Source organism: Piliocolobus tephrosceles, chromosome 4 (genome assembly GCF_002776525.5).
Source record: "Piliocolobus tephrosceles isolate RC106 chromosome 4, ASM277652v3, whole genome shotgun sequence".
Lineage (NCBI taxonomy): Eukaryota > Metazoa > Chordata > Mammalia > Primates > Cercopithecidae > Piliocolobus > Piliocolobus tephrosceles.
This window is the reverse complement of record NC_045437.1, coordinates 157,916,129-157,933,836: the sequence shown is the minus strand read 5'-3', so window position 1 is coordinate 157,933,836 and position 17,708 is coordinate 157,916,129. Positions and strand designations below refer to the sequence as shown.

The 17,708-nt window shown below is 50.8% G+C and overlaps 1 protein-coding gene across 1 annotated transcript; it reads left to right on the top strand.

Annotated features, from left to right (window-relative positions):
* The first annotated feature begins 14,619 nt into the window (after positions 1-14,619).
* IL3 (interleukin 3) lies at positions 14,620-16,804 on the top strand. The gene is made up of 5 exons (XM_023193945.1): positions 14,620-14,830; positions 14,928-14,969; positions 16,274-16,363; positions 16,491-16,532; positions 16,636-16,804. The coding sequence occupies exons 1-5, from the start codon at positions 14,669-14,671 to the stop codon at positions 16,729-16,731; spliced, it is 432 nt and encodes a 143-aa protein (XP_023049713.1). The 5' UTR covers positions 14,620-14,668; the 3' UTR covers positions 16,732-16,804.
* Positions 16,805-17,708: the final 904 nt, after the last annotated feature.

The following is a 17,708-nucleotide window of genomic DNA, read 5'->3' as shown; positions in this document are numbered from 1 at the left end:
CCCTGAGGGTGCTCCATGGAAAATGCAAATCTACTTCACTGACATTCCCAAATGTCAAATGTATAGAGTATGAATTTCAACGGGAGTCTGAGGCTGTGCCACATCCTGCTGTGAACTACAGTTTTCCAGCCTCTAGAGCCATCTTAACATGGTGACTGCCTAGTGTCTACTCTCCCAGGATGTGCTCCAACCCCTGCCCAGGCCTCCTAGTGCTAGAGAGGATATTGACATGGCCTCTCCATGGAAACCTCCAGGGCGGTTATGCATACCTTTATAAACAAAAAGGGAGGATTGAAGGTCAGAGGGGACCCGCAGGAGGACAGGTGTTGCCTTCTGGGTGGTAGGGAGGCTGAGAGGGCCATCCAGAGTAGGGACCATGAACTGGGGTCTCAACATGAAGAGTCCTTCATCAGATCTCAAGGGGGCAAGGGCCCCCAGGCTGAAGGAGGACTAGAGGTCAGGGTGGGGAGGACGCTGGGATTGGCTGGGTGCTGTCTCTGTGCTGAGAGGTTTGGGTGGTGGGAAACCTTGGAAAGAGTCTCAGAGTCTATTGAGAAAACATCCAGACTAGACTTTTTCCATGTGATAAAATATATATAACATAACCATTTTTAAGTGTACAATTCAGTGGCATGAAGTACATTCACATTGTTGTGCAACCATCACCACCATCCACCTCCAGAATGGTTTCATCTTCCCAGACTGAAACTCTGTACCCATTAAATATTAACTCTTGATAAAAAAAATAATAATAAAATAAATAAATAAATAAATACATAAATAAATATTAACTCTTCATCCCCCAGCCCCCAGCCCCTGGTAACAACTACTCTACTTTCTAGTTCTGTGAATTTAAACACTTTAGGTATTTCATACAAGTGGAAGCAGGCTGAGCGTGGTGGCTCACACCTGTAATCCCAGCACTTTGGGAGGTGGAGGCAGGCAGATCACTTGAGGTCAAGAGTTCCAGACCAGCCTGGCCAACATGCTAAAACCCTGTCTCTACTAAAAATACAAAAATTAGCCAGGCATGGTGGCTCACACCTCTAGTCCCATCTACTCAGGAGGAGGCCGAGGCATGAGAATTGCTTGAACCTGAAAGGTGGAAGTTGCGGTGAGCCAAGATCGTGCCACCGCGCTCTAGCCTGGGCAACAGAGCGAGGACTCTTTCTCAAATAAATAAATAAATAGAAGCATATAATATTTGTCATTTTGTGTTGACTTATTTCATTTAGCACAATGTCTTCAAAGTTCATCCATACTGTCACATGTCAGAATTTCCTTTCGTTTTAAGGTTAATATTACACTTATATACATACCACATTTTGTTTATCCATTTATCTACTGATGGACATTTGGGTTGTTTCTACCTTTCAGCTATTGTGAATAACGCTGCAGCTACAGCCTGAATATTTGTGCCTCAATATTCTTATGATGAAACCTAAGCCCTAATGTGATGGTATTTGTAGGTGAGGCCTTTAGGAGGTAATCAGGTCATGAGAGCAGAGCCCTCATGAATAACCTTAGGCCTTTATAACAGACACCTCCGAAAACTCCATTGCCCCTTCTTCAATGTGAGGTTATAGCAAGAAGATGGTTGTCTATGAATCAGAAAGTGGGCCCTCACCAGACACCAAATCTTCTGATTCCTTGATCTTGAAACTCCCAGCCTCCAGAACTATGAGAAATAAATTTCTGTTTTTGAATAGCCACTCAGTATGGTGTTTTATTATAGCTGTCCTAATGGGATAAGACAGCCACTATGAACATTGGTGTGTGAATACAGGCTAGATGTTTCAAAGTGAAAAACTAAGGCAATTTCAGTTAAGAAAACAACCATTGGAGAGGCCAGTACAGTTACAATTACCAAGACTAGAGAGAGATCCAGGAACTCCAAATCCATCTCCTACCTGCTGTCAGTGACCTCATGGCCCTGTTGGCACAGGCATCTCTGCAGAAATGAAGTGTGGTCATTCCAGGCCATGGGCTTTTCAACAGCAGCTAAAACCTCATCCCAGTCTCATGGAATACTGTATGTGTGCAGTGGAGTGACAAGAATGTGACTCAGTAGTTAAATCTGAAAGTTTTCAGAGATGAAAAAGTCCATCGCAAACCTGCGAGACCCAGTATGCAAGAAAATGTTTGGAAAACGTTAGTGCTCAATAGTAAAGCAAATGTTTCAAACTAAACTCCTATAAATGAAGCCAAATGTCGGGTTCTATGTACAGACGGGAGACTCACCAATCAGGTACAGCATAGAGATCCTTACTACAGTGAGGTTTGCCTGGACCCATCCTGGTTTTTTAAAGCTAAAAGTCCTTTGTACTGGGAACCCCCTCAGGCCAGGGCAAATTGCTTGTGCTCTTGGTCTTCCCAGGGCCTTCAGCAAAGATGTCTCTGGCCTACTTGCCTCTGGGTGCCTGCTGGGGAAATATACAAAGTGAGCAGGGAGTTTGTAATCGCCATAATTATAGCCACGGGTAGGAAAATAGCCTGTTGCACGGCAACAGTGACGCCATTTTGAAGCAAAAACCATCGTGACTGACATTTGACTCCTGCATACCAAGGTGTTCGGCAGCAAGGTCAAGAAATAATGCGCGTAGTGTAGATAAACCCTTGTAAAGATGCTTATCTAGCTTCCCCAGAGGTTAGGAGTTTCGCAAGAGTGCCTAAGAGATGAACAGTTGCACGTGCATTTACCCTAAAACTTTGTCGTATTAAGAGTAGTTTCTGGAGGACAAGTGTGGGGATCCGCCGTCTAGGCTGCCAGAGACATCACTTCCGTTCCTAAGTCCCTATTAAATGCTTCTTTCGGAGAAACTGGACTTGTCAGACTTTTACTTCAGCCTCTCATTACTTCAGCTTCTCAGGTCCCTCGGCCTTCGGGGGTGGGTGTGCGTTAGACCTGTTCACCGCAGAAGCTATGTGAATAAAAGGATGGCAGCAGCAACGAGCCAAGCAAAGCCGATCCCCGCTAGCATGCATGAGGTGCCTTTGCACGGGTGAGAATTTGCCAAGTGGGCAAATTACAGAAAGTCACTTTTCCTCCTGGCTGATGCACTCTTGAGCTCAGCCCATGTTGAGGTCTGGCTTATGACCCTCTTACCGCTAAAGCTCAAAGCCCTTTTGGAAAACTCAATGTGCATGAGTATCTGGGAAGAGCACTCTGGAGAGCTCTGAGTAAGGGGCAAGAGAGCTTGTCCTGGAGCTCATGTGAAACACAGAGCCCTGCAGCCCCCACTCCCTGCATCAGGAGTAGGGTTTATAAGGGCACCGAGGTATTCTCATGGGCCTGCTCCTTTACCCCGGAAGTGGACACCATCAGAAGGTGCAAAGTCTGTAGAATGCGGAGCTCACGTGAAGAGGCGCAGTGAGACTCGTCCTGTGTGGTCCAGGCCTGCGTCATGGAACACTGTTCTCCAGACTTCTGGGTCACTTGCCCCTTAATGCCCAATTACATACAACACGAGCCCCAGCCTGCTGGGACCACACAGCACTCCCGTGGTCTGGGGCCCTGTGGCTTCCTCTTTCTCTGACCACTACTCAGGGCTCTTGGCACTTATGCTCCGGCCTGCTTGTCACACTTCCCCTGCTGCTGGAACTCGGAGCTACCCACTGTATGGACTGGAAACCAAGCAGTAAGGGGTGGACATCACCCCTGCACCCACAATGCCTGAGCCAGGTCTCCAGGCTGAGATAGGGGGCCCTACCTGGGGATTTGAGAAAGTGGATCCAGGCTCTGCAAAGGTGAAGACCTCTGGCATCTTCTGGAGCTGAGTCCTGATGAAAGAGCAGGCCTGGGAGGAGGGCTTTCTCTGGGAAAAGAGAGTGATGGTCCAGCGGCTGAAGGGTTTTAGCTCCCCAGAGAAGTGCCCTGGAGGAAGATGTGTGTGAGTCCAAGTGGTGAATATTTGTCCAAACTCTCCTCTCAGCCTCAGGGGACTTCCACTTTAGCGGGGATGGAAGGTTATCCACACCTGACAGGTCTTCTTGGGGAAAGGTTAGTCAGGCATCCGAATGGGGAGGCAGGTGCATAGGAATAGCTGGCTTTGAGTGAAGGGCATGGGGGAGCTGTGGCAGGGCCGTGGGCCGCTGGTTTAGGTGTTCTACACCTGCACGTGGCTGTGGCACGCCTGGAACCTGGGGGGCACACACAGAACACTTTGTTTTTTCCAATCACCGGCCACAATTGTGTCCCTTCCTGCCACTCACTCTTGACCCTGGTCAACTTCTAGGGCAGATTCCCAATTCTGGAGTCACTTGCAGCATTAAAAAAAAAAGGTCCAGCACAGCTTAGAGACTCAATCTTTTTTCCAATGTGATGCCTGTCTCTTTTGGCCAGCACTGGCCACAGAGAGCTGAAATGGGGGTGCGGGGAAGGGCATGGTCTGGCCTTTCTCTTCTCTCCTCCCTCTTCAGGACCTTTTCCTCCGCGGTGCACTGGGGCAGGGAAGAACAGGGTGGAAAGAGACCTGTCTCTTACATGACAGACACTATCGTCATCCTCTGATCTGTTGCTGCTTTTCGGGCTGGCCGTGTCTGACTGTGAGGCTGTCTGGCAGGTGGGTCCCCATGGGGCATGTGTATGCGTCCCACAGGATTTTCCATAAGAACAAGCAGAAACCTCCCTCCCTCACAGTTCCTCATCAGGGGAGAACCCGTGGTGTGGCCTCTTCTGAGCCCCCCTGCTCTGTTCCCTGTGGTTGTCCTGCAACCTCTGCCTGATGGATCCCCTTGTCTGGAAGGCAACCCTCTTAATCAGAGGTTTAAGCCCTCTAACTTTTACGTGTCCACTTAGGTGATGGGAAACCCTATGTCCTTTCTCCTCCACATGGTGGGAGGGTAGAAGGCTCTAGGGTCCTCTGTCTGAACAGTTTCTTCCTGGCTCAGTGGCACGTGGTTTGGTGCCGCTTGTCTTTTCCAGGGCAGTTGGTAAAATCTTACCTAGCATCCTGTTAAACTGTCACCCAGCACTGAGGGGGCAGTTTAGAACAGGCAGATGGCTCTAGTGGACAGTTAACTAGGAAGGAGGCAACACCACAGTTGCCTGGTGTCTGTCATTGGTGTGCTTTAGATGGAGACTGACAGCAGGGTTTTAGAGTATAGAAACTGGGGCAGCGTGCAGGGGCTCATGCCTGTAATCCCAGCGCTTTGGGAGGTGGAGGCGGGTGGATCATTTGAGGTCAGGAGTTTGAGACCAGCCTGGCTAACATGGTGAAACCCCATCTGTACTAAAAATACAAAAATTAGCTGGGTGTGGTGGCGTGCACCTGTAGTCCCAGCTACTCGGGAGGCTGAGGCACAAGAATCACTTGAACCCGGGAGGTGGAGGTTGCAGTGAGCCGAGATTGTGCAACTGGACTCCAGCCTGGGCAACAAGAGTGAGACTCCGTCTCACAAAAAAAGGCGACAGAGAGAGACTCTATCTCAAAAAAAAAAAAAAAAAAAAAAGAAGAAAGAAAAAAGAAAGCGAGGGCATGTGTCATCTCATGTGGTATGGGTCGCATGCTTCTTATCCAGTAGACCCCCGGGCATAGTTCCCAGGAAGTGGAGGAAGGCAGGAGGGTAGAGAGAGAATCAAAGTCTTAAATAGAGGTGAGAGAGTTTGGGCAAGGCAGGGATCCCAAAATAAAAAAGACCCATTGTTCCCTGGACTGGAAGGAGCCCTAGGAATCCTCAGGGGGATTTCCACAGGAAGAAAACTTGCTTGTTCGTCTCCTGGGTCCTGGTCCCAGGGAACCAACCATAAATCAGTGAAAGGCCAACGGCAGAGGTGACGTGAGCAGAGAGGTGTCCAGAAAGGCTGCTCTGACATCTGCGAGACATGCAGTGGCAGAACCTGGGCCCGAGAGCTGTGGTGAGAACAAAGGCGGCCAGGCCTGGACCAGAATGGAGGAGTCCATGGGAGCAATGAGAAGCAGATGGCACAGAGAGGCCTTCAGAGGCTCGTGTGGGCAGTGAGGAGAGGGGCGAGTAGGTGGAGCGGGAGTGATGGGGGTGACTGAGCCAGGGAGAATGAACAGGGTCTGGGTGGGCCCACTCAGGGCATAAGCTAGGGAAATACCAGGAAAACCCCCAAAGACAGAGTCCTGAGAGGAATCCAAGCTGTGGCATGAAAGAAATTAACTGTGGAGTGTGGAAATTGCAACCCAGACCCAAGTCAAATGGAGAAGCCTTCTAGAAATGCAGCACTGCTGATGAAGGGACTCTCTACAAAGTGCTCACTTTCCCAGAGGAGAAGGAACTTTCTGAAAGCTAGAGAGAAACATAGATGCTCTTACACCCGCTCTGAGCTCTGCTCAGAGGCTCCTAAGAGGGCTCCCTTATTAGAATAAGATAATTTCACAACAAAGTGAGTAACAGTTAAGTAATTGCAACATAAATACACATGATTGTCAGTACCCCTGAGAAGAAAACTGAGAGGCTCATTCCAGAGCTAAACTTTCAACCGCTGACGTCTGTGACAAGGCATGGAGTATTCCTGGGATATCAAGAAGGAATATTGGTGACCCAGGACCTGAGCCCAGCTCCCAGGCCTGGGAGTTCAAGAGCCTGAACAAAGGCATGAGAGATTTGGTCAGTAGCAAGAGCCCAACATCACCCAGGGTTCTTGGGAAGCTATTCAACAAGTCATTAAAATCGCTTTCTTGGATGTGCAGCTGCTGTTTTTTCCTTGAAGAAACCAGAACACTGGGTCAGGTGTGGAGAAGGTGGAAGGGTCGTGGCAGGTACCTTGCTCAGCCTGGGGCAATGGGCACCCCAGCCCAGGTGGCAGCTTCCCTGGGGTGTGGGTGTGGAGATGGGCAAGGCTTGCAGGAATTCCTGTGGGTCAGAGACAAAAGAGGCCAGTCAGCCTCTGGAAGCTGCAAAGACCAGAAGGGCCCTTTGAGAAGACTGAGAAGGTCCTGGGCGGTGGCTGTGGCTCAGCCCTGGAGGGGCTGCTGGCAGTGGAGAGGGTAAGAACCTGGGGGGGCGGAGGTGGAGTGGAAATGCTGCCCCTATTTGGGAAAGGGCAGGACAAGGGCAGGCACTCTGACCCAGAACGGGGTCTTCTGGGCAACACAGAGACTCCAGAGACAGAGGGAGGCTCCCCAGCCCCGTACACCTCAATCATCTTTGGATTGTTCCACATGGATAAAGAAGATGAGGTTTAAAGAGCTTTGAGGTGTTCAGTAAGGCAGCCAGGTTAGGCTTCAGAAAGGTGGTGTCTACAGGGGCCACGTGTATGCGGTATGGCCAGGAAGGTTGTCCTCGAGGCCTTGTTTGCCATTCCCCTGCCTCCTTTCTGGGGTGGCCTTCACTAGTTACCCCATTGCCTCCCCCAGCTCTGTCCTGCCCAGGCCCCAGGAGGAACCCAGCTGCTTTCAGGGCACAGCAGCCAAGGGGGTCACAGTACAGTCTGACACAGGCCAGCAGGGCAGGGACCATCACGCCTCCTGGCTCCAGGTGCACTGGGCAAGGGCCTGGGGTATGGGGGCACTTTCTGAACCAGCTTCCAGGACACAAAAAGGAGGCCAGCTGTGCCAATGTGGCTATTACAACTCCCACACTTGGTGAAGAACATCTACCACACGCATCCTCCATGAGGCAAAGAATAGGCTGGTGGACGCATCTGCAGTGAAGATGCCAGATAAAGGTTGACTCAGGTGTGACCCTGCAGGTGCGCCTGACCCGAATGTGCCCAAGCCCAGAGCAGTGACCAGCAATACAACGGCAGTGATGACTGGTAGGGAGGGCAGTGGGACTTCGGGGCTGTGTGCTCACCTCAGGATCCATTGCTCCTGGATCTCACCTTTCTGCAGGGGAAGAGCAAGAACCCACGAGTGCTTGGTCTGGGGCTGAGCGGAGCTGTTCCTACCCTGAGCCCATCTGGCACCAGATACTCACAGAGGGTGTGCTCAGGTGCCACTAGATTTCAAGGATGATGTTCAAGAAGTTGTCTTTAGTCTGGATTCTACTGGCCATTGTGGGTAGGGGCTTTTGGAGGCTGGGGGGAAGGAGGATGAGGAAGAGGTGGAGGCAAAATGGTCTCCACATACCCATGCTGCTCGGAGGTACCATGGTCCTCCCTAACCTGTGTGGATCTGAAGTGGCCTGGCCCACATCCTCTGTAAAGGCCCGGCATGGGGGAGGGGGCTGCAGGAGATTCAGGGGGTGCGGGGGTTGGGGGGATGGTAGGGCATGGGGAGAAGCTCCAGATAGATTGATACTCTTTTCTGATATGGAACCTCCACGACAAACACATCAACTTATTCATCATTTTCTGTAAAGAAAAGATCAGTAAAGCTGGAAAAAATGTTTGTAAAAGGTTTCTCCTCACCTCACCAAGGAAGATAAGACAGCGTGGGCATGGCTGAGAGGCAGCCTGGCTCTGAGCTCACCTTGGCCTGTCTGTGTCCCTGCCTAGCTAGCATCTGGTCCTGCCCTTCCCTGGACAGCTCTGACCTGCAGCTGCCCACCCAGGTTGGCCCTTCCCCTCTCTCCCTGGGAGGCAGACAAGACTCCGCCTGGCAACATCATCCATACAACTAACACTCCATGTGAAGTCTCCCCTACTTAGGGGAGCATATCCTGAGGGCCTGGACTGCCAGGTTCTTAGCATTTATGCCCCAACATTGTCAGCCCACAGTTTGGGAGCAGCTTCTTTGAGAATGGGGAGCTCTTGGTTTTGTCTGCAATAGATATGATAAATGCAATAGGAATGCATGTTCCAAAGCTTTGTACTCCAGTTGGGTAACAAGAGAGTGATAGGCACTGAAAACCCGTAACTTATTTTAATAACAATAGGAACGATATGGCCCCCCAGGTACCCAGATATTGGAGCCCTGGATTGAGGCCAACAGATGGAGCACCTGCAGCCCCAAACCCAGCGCTCTCTAGGGAGCACTTCTTCCATGGCATGCCTGGCTCCAGATCATCCTTTAGGTCATAGCTGTCCTTTCCTCCTGTCTTCTCTGATAGCGCAGGCTGGGTGAGGCTGCCTCATTTCTGGGCTTCCACCTTCCACAGGCATATCATTCTAAATGGGGATTCTCCATCTTTCTTCTCTATTAGACTGAGCCTGGGATGGGGGGTCTGCTCCGCACCAACTGGGCCCTAAGGAGGCCATGTCCCTGCAGCAGGGGATAGAAAGGTGAGGGTGCACAGGTGGAGGCTGTGTAGGTCTTGGGGACAGAGTGCAGAGCCAAGGTTGGGACAGGAGTCCTGGGCTCTCGAGCTGGGCCCCCTCGGTGGCTTTTTCCTGAGCTCTGTGCTCAGGTAAGCAGGGGACATCTGATGGCACCGCTTGGCTGGCCAAGAACCCTGAGCTGCCTTCTGTGGTGACAAAACCAGGCGATGTCATCAGGGCCACCAGCAGAAGCACAAGTGAAGTCACGGGCAGACTAAATCTGACACAGGCGATGCCGTGGAGAGGGCAGCAGAGGAGCTCGTCACAGTGACTGAGGCGCGGGTTCTTGCCTGTGGTGGGTACCCCAGAAAATTCCACTAGGCCTGTGGGGGTGAGTAATGGGAAGAAGGAGGCATGTACCTCTGGTTGGACTGGACCCTGAGGGCCAGGACTTCCAACACTGTGGCCCACTCCGTAGGGATGGGGTCAGGCCCACAGAGATCCATTAGACGGGGGTCCAGAGACCCCTCCTGAAACCTCCAGGGCTTTGGCAGACCCCGGGCGGCAGTCTTGGGCTGGCTCTCCTGTCCGGGCCCTGGCACAGCCTCCCTCATACCTGCCCCAGGGGTGGGCACGTGTGCTCATTTCCCTTCTTGATAGCAATCAGCCCAGCCCGCAAAGGAGGGTTCCCCTAAGCTGGGCTGGGTTGACTCAAAGGCCTGGGATGGAATCACCATCTTACAGGGGCCAGGTCTCTCCCCAAGGGCTGGCAGGACTGTGGCCTCTGGAGGAGGGAAGTGGTGCCTATGATTTTGCATGAAGCTCCTACAGAGTCAAGGAAAACCTCGAAGGAGACCCCCAGGATGACCCAGGCTATGCCTCGGTCCACCAGGGGCTCACGGAAGCGCTGTGGTGGCCAGCTACCCAGATATCCTTGGCAGCCCCTTCTGAATGGGGAACTTCAGAACATGTTTTGAACATGTTCTGAATTTAGGAACATGTGCCCCCATTCCTCCCTGCTGGTTCATCGAACAGCAGCAGGTGTTGGGCTGCAGTCACTGGGCCTCTCCGGGGGGCACGCCCTCCTGCCTCCTTTGCTTTGCCTGGCTGGCCTCCCTGCCCATCCCAGCCTCCTCCCATGACCCCACACCCTGCTTCTGGGGCCTTCCATTCCATATTCTTGCCTACCAAGGCCCTGGGTCCTCCCAACCTCTTCACCCTCTCACCCCAGGGTGCCAGCCCCTCAAGGTCACCTCCAGGTAGTCACAGCTCAAGCCACCAAACCTCACCACTCTCATTGCCTCTAGCCCCACCTCAGGGGCTGACTTTACCTCTATTTCACAGAGAACACAGAAGCCATCGTCCCCTCCCACCACAAACCTGTGGACCAACCTGACCCACCCCACTGCACCTTCCCCACCAGATAGGCTGGGCCACCCAGGCAGCCTTTCCCCGAGCTCTCTGTGAGGAGCCCGGGACAGCTGATGGTGGGGCACTGCCTGTGCTGGCTGGCCAGCCATCTCGCCCACTCCCGGCTCACCTCCATCAGAGAGGAAGGAGCTCAAACTTTCATGTGGAAGGTGCACTCTGACCCTGTGACTCCTCTGGCTGCCCCATCCCCCTCTTTCCTTCAGAATAAAACTTCAAAGAGTCTTCTACCCTCCGTCTCACCGTCACTCGCTCCTCAGCCCACTGCCAGCGGCTTTGCCCCACCACACACTGAAACCACTCCGCCAGAGGTCTCGGGGATCTCCCCGTCAGGAGTGGTTACACCTCATCCTCACCCTGCCGTCCCCTCCTGCCAGGCGGCATCACCCCTGAAGGCCGTCATGGTCCGACGCTGCCCAGGGGGTGCTCAGCCTCTGGGTTGGGACTGTTCTGCTTACCTCAGTCCCAGTGATGTCACTTCCTAGCTGCATCAGCTCAGCTTCTCTGAGACTCAGTTTCCTCTTCTAGAAAATGGGGCTAATAACAGTACCTGCCTCACAGTTCATCATGAGGAGTAAACGAGTTCAGCCACGAAAAGAACTTAAGTTTCCCACGCTTCACAAGTGCCACTCAATAGAAGTCAGTTGTGAGAGCGCTTCCTTTCACCCAGTCCCCTCCACCCTGTCAGAACCTACCTAGTCCAGCTTCCTACCACCTCTCTTCCAGAGGACTCCAATATCCCCTCACTGGCCACCCTGCTGCCTTGACCCTTCTCATCCATGCCCCCACAGCAGGTGCACCTGAGTTTCACCACGCCTCCCCTGGTCGAAAACCCCACAAGTCCTCCAATGCTCCTAGCAGGAAGCCTCAACCTCTTTCGCCTTTAATAAACTGTGTGTGTGTGTGTGTGTGTGTGTGTGTATGTATATAAAAATATATATTAAAATATATAATTTAATATATAAATATATATTAAAATATATATAATTATATACATTAAAATATCTAATTATATATAATATACTATGTAGCCATAAAAAAGGATGAGTTCGTGTCCTTTGTAGGGACATGGATGCAGCTGGAAACCATCATTCTCAGCAAACGATCACAAGAACAGAAACCCAAATACCGCATGTTCTCACTCATAGGTGGGAACTGAACAATGAGATCACTTGGACACAGGAAGGGGAACATCACACACCGGGTCCTATTGTGGGGAGGGGGTTGGGGGAAGGGATAGCATTAGGAGATATACCTAATGTAAATGACGAGTTAATGGGTGCAGCACACCAACATGGCACCTGTATATGTATATAACAAACCTGCACGTTGTGCACATGTACCCTAGAACTTAAAGTATAATAATAAATAAATAAATAAATATCAAAATATATAATTATATATAAATTATATACATTAAAATATATAATTATATATTACATTTTAATATATAATTATATATTTTATTATATATTAATAAACATATATTATTATATTATATATTAATATTAAATATATAATTATATATAAATATATTGAAATATATAAATATATAATTTATATATAATATTATATGTAATATAAAATATATATATAATTTTTTTGGAGCGATGGTCTCACTCCGACGCCCAGGCTGGAGTGCAGTGGCACAATCACCACAGCTCACTGCAACCTCGACCTCCCAGGCTCAGGTAGTCCTCCCACATCAGCCTCCCAAGTAGCTGGGACCACAGGTGTGCACCAGAACACCTGGCTAACTTTTTGTACTTTTTGTAGAGATGAGGTTTTGCCAAGTTGCTCAGGCTGGTATATAATCATTTTTAAAACAAGAGACAAACACTACAAATGATAAGATTTATAATACTACTACTCAGGATTTTGTGTACATGTGTGGTTACAACACAAAGTCTTGCCTTTTAAAGAAACAAAAAAATATACAGGAATGTTTTGTCTCCAAAGCTTTAAATTCATTAAGCTTTAAAATTCCCTAGAAAAGCCCACTTACATTAAAAAAAAATACAGCTTTTCTCCATAAGGAATCACATTATTTGTGCGCAAGTCCCCAAAACGTTTATATGGTACCTTGGTGTTACTGAATACTTGAGTATGCAAGGAACAAACTCTGGGTCCCTGGGGCAATAGGGGACTCTACCAGAGCTAAGGTTGATGAGGTAGTTAGATCAGAGCCCCTCAAATGTCACTGAATCATCAAGGATCTTGTCAAAATGCAATTTTTGATTCAGAAAGTAAGGGCTGGGGCCTGAGGGTTGGCACTGCTAACAAGCTCCCAGGCAGTGCTGACCTGCAGATCTGGGACCACAGGAAGGGTAGCAAGACTTGAAATCCGTCTCCCCACAAGACTCAGCTGCTAGTGGGGGTTACCATGTCTGTTTTATTCACAGCGCCGACACACAGCAAGTGCTTTGTAGACATCTGTTGAATGAATTGTGCCTACCGAGTACCCAGGCTGGTCCTAAGGCTCCTCTGTGTTGTGCTGAGTTGTGCCTGTGAGACTCCGCTCTGGGTCCAGAACCTAGGGCTCCTCCTGGTCCATGGCCCAGCCTGGAGCTGAGCCAGGAGCACATATCAGCTACAGAAATTATCCTCACAGCATGGCCTTGAGTCACAGCCTCTTCACCTGCCTCCCCACAGCCACATCCTGGTTCTTGTCTTCACCTGATCTGCTTATGCTCAGAAGCCCAAAGCACCCAAATTCCCCTGCCTCAGCATAACCTCCTATCCTCCATCTCCCCACACTGATCACATCACACCGCATCACGACCCAGACCCTGGCCTTTCCATCCTGCTCTCCTCTCCCTCCCACCGGGGGCTAATCATCTTGAAGAATTCTTCCACACGCCCCCATCACACTCATCCCTTTACCAAAAGCCTCTACCCCATGGGGTGAGTCAGGCAGGCCTCAGCACAGGCCAGTATCAGGGGGACTCCTCTTCCCTCAGGGACTGCCCTCTGGGATCACCACCCCCGCCTTCCTTGGTTTCCTGCTTTCTATCCGGCTGCAGTTTTTCAGGCCCATTGTGGATTTCCCCATGGTCTGTGCCCACTCGCATCCCCTCTCTGCAAACCTTGCCTACTGGGCCTGCACCTGGCAAATCCATGCTCAGCACAGACAGGGATCGAGACCTCTCAATACAACTGTCTCCTGCCAATCGCTGCCCCAGCAGCCTGAGGCCCAGTCTGAAGCCAGGGAGTTGCTCTCCTTTCTCCTCTCCTCCCTTGACCCCGCCCCTTAGACCATGCCAATTCTACCTCCTAAACCTCCCAGGCCAGCTCCCCTCCCCCAGCTCCCAGTGACAGTGTCCTCAAGAGCTCCTGTCCTCGGTTACCTAACCTCAGCTCTCGGTGATACCAGAGGTACTGCCGGGGCTGCAGCCAGGCCTCCTGCAGGGGCTGAGTCCCACAACGCAGGGAACAGCCATGCCACTGCTAGCAGACAAGTAAGAGAATGGCCACCTGGGGCCTGAGTGCCCTTGGTCACCCACCAGAAACAAAGTGTCAAGGAGAAGCTGCCCGAAGCCCATGGGACAAACCACTGGGGATTGGAACACAGTAATTCTGCATTGGGAGGGGGCACCAAGAGATATGCTTCTCAGAGCCTGAGGCTGCACATGGATGTTGAGCAGTGTGACCGGCGACCAGACAAACTCATCTGTTCCAGTGGCCTCCTGGCCACCCACCAGGACCAAGCAGGCCGGGTGGAAGAGGGCCACCTGGAGGTGATGGCAGATGAGATCCCGCTGGGCAGGAGGCCTGAGTGAACTGAGTCAGGCTTCCCCTTCCTGCCACAGGGGTCCTCTCACCTGCTGCCATGCTTCCCATCTCTCATCCTCCTTGACAAGATGAGGGGATACCCTTTAAATAATCTTTTTTCTTGTTTCACTGATCTTGAGTACTAGAAAGTCATGGATGAATAATTACGTCTGTGGTTTTCTATGGAGGTTCCATGTCAGATAAAGATCCTTCCGACGCCTGCACCACACCACCCGGCCCCGCCTTGCCCGGGGTTGTGGGCACTGTGCTGCTGCACATATAAGGCGGGAGGCTGTTGCCGACTCTTCAGAGCCCCACGAAGGACCAGAACAAGACAGAGTGCCTCCCGCCGATCCAAACATGAGCCGCCTGCCCATCCTGCTCCTGCTCCATCTCCTGGTCAGCCCCGGACTCCAAGCTCCCATGACCCAGACAACGTCCTTGAAGACAAGCTGGGCTAACTGCTCTAACATGATTGATGAAATTATAACACACTTAAACCAGCCACCTTTGCCTTCGCCGGTGAGTAGCTGGGATAAGACTGGCCTGCAGCAGGGAGGGGTGGTGGCTGCCTCAGGCCAACAGGCCTAATGGGCCTCTCTCTCCCTTTACCCCACAGGACTTCAACAACCTCAATGGGGAAGACCAAGCCATTCTGGTGGTAAGAGCTCAGCCCCTGGATCCCAATCCACTTCCCGCCTGGGTGACTTCAGCCACGTCATTCCATCTTACCTAGCCTTGCTTTCTTCATCTGTAAAATAGGGTTAATAGCGCCTGTCTCAGTGGGATTGTTATGACAATCAAATGACACAACGTGCATAATGTTCTGGCCCAGCATCTGGCACTGAAGGGTTCAATACGTGGCCACAGCCATGGCTATAAAAATGAAAATGACTTTTAAATTAGAAAATGAAAAGGCAGTTGTAGGTGAGGAATACTAAGGGCCTTAAGGTCAGTTTTTGGTAAGACAGACTCTGGACTGACAGACGGAAATTTCCCCCACAGATGCGCCAGCTTCTTTTTCCCTTTAAAAATTGAGTTTGTGTTTTCCACCCTCATTGGTTGTGGCATCATCATTTACAGTTATTTTTCATGGTTCCAGTTGGTTGCAATGGTTCTGTCTCACGTTTGCATGACATTTTTTGGGTCAAACAAGAAGTGGAAGCCTTTGCTGAGTTCCTGGGCCATCTGTATTTGGGGCACTCACTACTCACACGCTGCACCCACTTCCATGCTAGGGTCTCTGTGATTTTCTTCTTGATTTCTAGGAGACTTTAATTCAGTCAGGGCATGAACGCTATTATCAGCCTCTGAGCTACAAACACTTTCCTTGGAATACCCCCTGCCTTTTGTAGAGTTTCTTTTTGGAGATATTTCTCCCCCAAGTGCAGAAAGATCCACCTAGGTCCCCCCTCCCCCCCTTTTTTTTTTTTTTTTTTTTTTTTTTTTTTGAGACAGAGTCTCACTCTGTTGCCCAGGCTGGAGTGCAGTGGCACGATTTCAGCTCACTGCTACCTCTGCCTCCCAAGTTCAAGCCATTCTCCTGCCTCAGCCTCCCGAGTAGCTGGGATAACAGGCATGCACCACCACTCCCATTTTTGTACTTTTAGTAGAGACAGGGTTTCACCATATTGGTCAGGCTGGTCTTGAACTTGACCTCAGGTTATCTCTCTGCCTCAGCCTCCCAAAATGCTGGGATTACAGGCTTCAGTCACCGCACCCGGCCCACCTAGGCCCTTTAGGCAGCTCACATGGAGCCAGAGACTGGGGGCTTGAGGAAACCAGGTCCTGCCTGCTACTCACTTCTAGGCCTGTGCCCTTGGGCAGGGACCCACCTGAGGCAAGAATGGGACTAGGAGGGAACCCGAGAGTGGGCTTGGGAAACCGTGGGGGTGACTTCCAGCTGCTTCTGGGAGGGATACTCTGTAACCTGTCCCCCTGTAAGTGTATTCTCTGCCCCGTTAGGAAAAAAATCTTCGAAGGTCAAACCTGGAGGCATTCAGTAAGGCTGTCAAGAGTTTACAGAACGCATCAGCAATCGAGAGCACTCTTAAGGTATGTAAAGCTGTTGAGGGCTTGGGATCCCTGTGTTGGCCCTGCCCTGCCTCTGGGGAGGATGACAGCAGGGCCCACTTCCTTTCCAAGGGAATCTCTGACCATCTGCTTTGATCTCTTTCCACAGAATCTCCCGCCATGCCTGCCCATGGCCACGGCCGCACCCACGGTAAGCTGTCCCCCAAGATGCCCCTGTCATGGCTTGCTCCTCAGTTGGTCATCACCATTATAGCCTGGACTCACCTAATGCCACCTTCTTGGTTTCTTTATAGCGACATCCAATCCGTATCACGAACGGTGACTGGAATGACTTCCGGAGGAAACTGAAGTTCTACCTGAAAACCCTTGAGAATGAGCAGGCTCAATAGACGACTCTGAGCCTCGAGATCTCTTGAGTCCAACGTCCAGCTCGTTCTCTGGGTCTTCTCACCACAGAGCTTCGGGACATTGAAAACAGCAGAACTTCTGAAACCTCTGGGTCATCTCTCACACAGTCCAGGACCAGAAGCATTTCACCTTTTCCTGCGGCATCAGATGAATTGTTAATTTTCTAATTTCTGAAATGTGCAGCTCCCATTTGGCCTTGTGCAGTTGTGTTCTCATTTTTATCCCATTGAGACTATTTATTTACGTATTTATTTATTTATTTATTTATTGCTTTCTGGAGTGTGAAGTGTATTTATTTTAGCAGAGGAGCCATGTCCTGCTGCTTCTGCAAAAAACTCAGAGTAGGGTGGGAAGCATGTTCATTTGTACCTCAAGTTTTAAACTGGTTCCTAGGGATGTGTGAGAATAAATCAGACTCTGAACAACTGCTTTGTTACCAGTGTTTCAATCTGATTCGGGACTTAGTGACCATTTTAGAGGAGACTGGTGTGCCACGAATCCCAGGTGGCTTGGTCCTGCCACGTGGATGCTGTCTGTGTGAGCTTGTTCTCACACTGCCCTCCTGCAACCCCCATTTTCAGAAAGCTGATGATAACCCTAGCAATCTTCAATATCCACAGAACTGCTACCAGGTACCAGGAGCCATTCTCAGCACTTTACCTGTGCTACCTAACTTATTCCTCACACCAACCAAGAGTATGTTTTCTCTGTTTCATGGGAAACTGAAGTTCAGCGAGGCTGAGCAACTGCCTAAGGTCACACAGCTGATAGTGGCCCAGGTGGGGCTTGAATTCAGGTCCCTGGGGCTCTGGAGCACACTAATCCTGTGGCACGTCTCCCCCTAGTGGTCCTTCCAGAAACTGCAGCAGCCGCCCCTGCTCCTCCCAGGGCCAAGTTCAAGGATTAACATCCCCTGATCCCCACAATGCAGCAGGTTCTGCTGACACAGGCCACCCAA

What these genes read in the sequence shown, in the direction of transcription:
- IL3 (XM_023193945.1), top strand. Translation starts at nt 14,669, where the DNA reads ATGAGCCGCCTGCCCATCCTGCTCCTGCTCCATCTCCTGGTCAGCCCC. An exon ending in AGCCACCTTTGCCTTCGCCG is followed by an intron (nt 14,831 to 14,927) that starts GTGAGTAGCTGG and finishes TTTACCCCACAG; the next exon opens with GACTTCAACAACCTCAATGG. An exon ending in CAATCGAGAGCACTCTTAAG is followed by an intron (nt 16,364 to 16,490) that starts GTATGTAAAGCT and finishes CTCTTTCCACAG; the next exon opens with AATCTCCCGCCATGCCTGCC.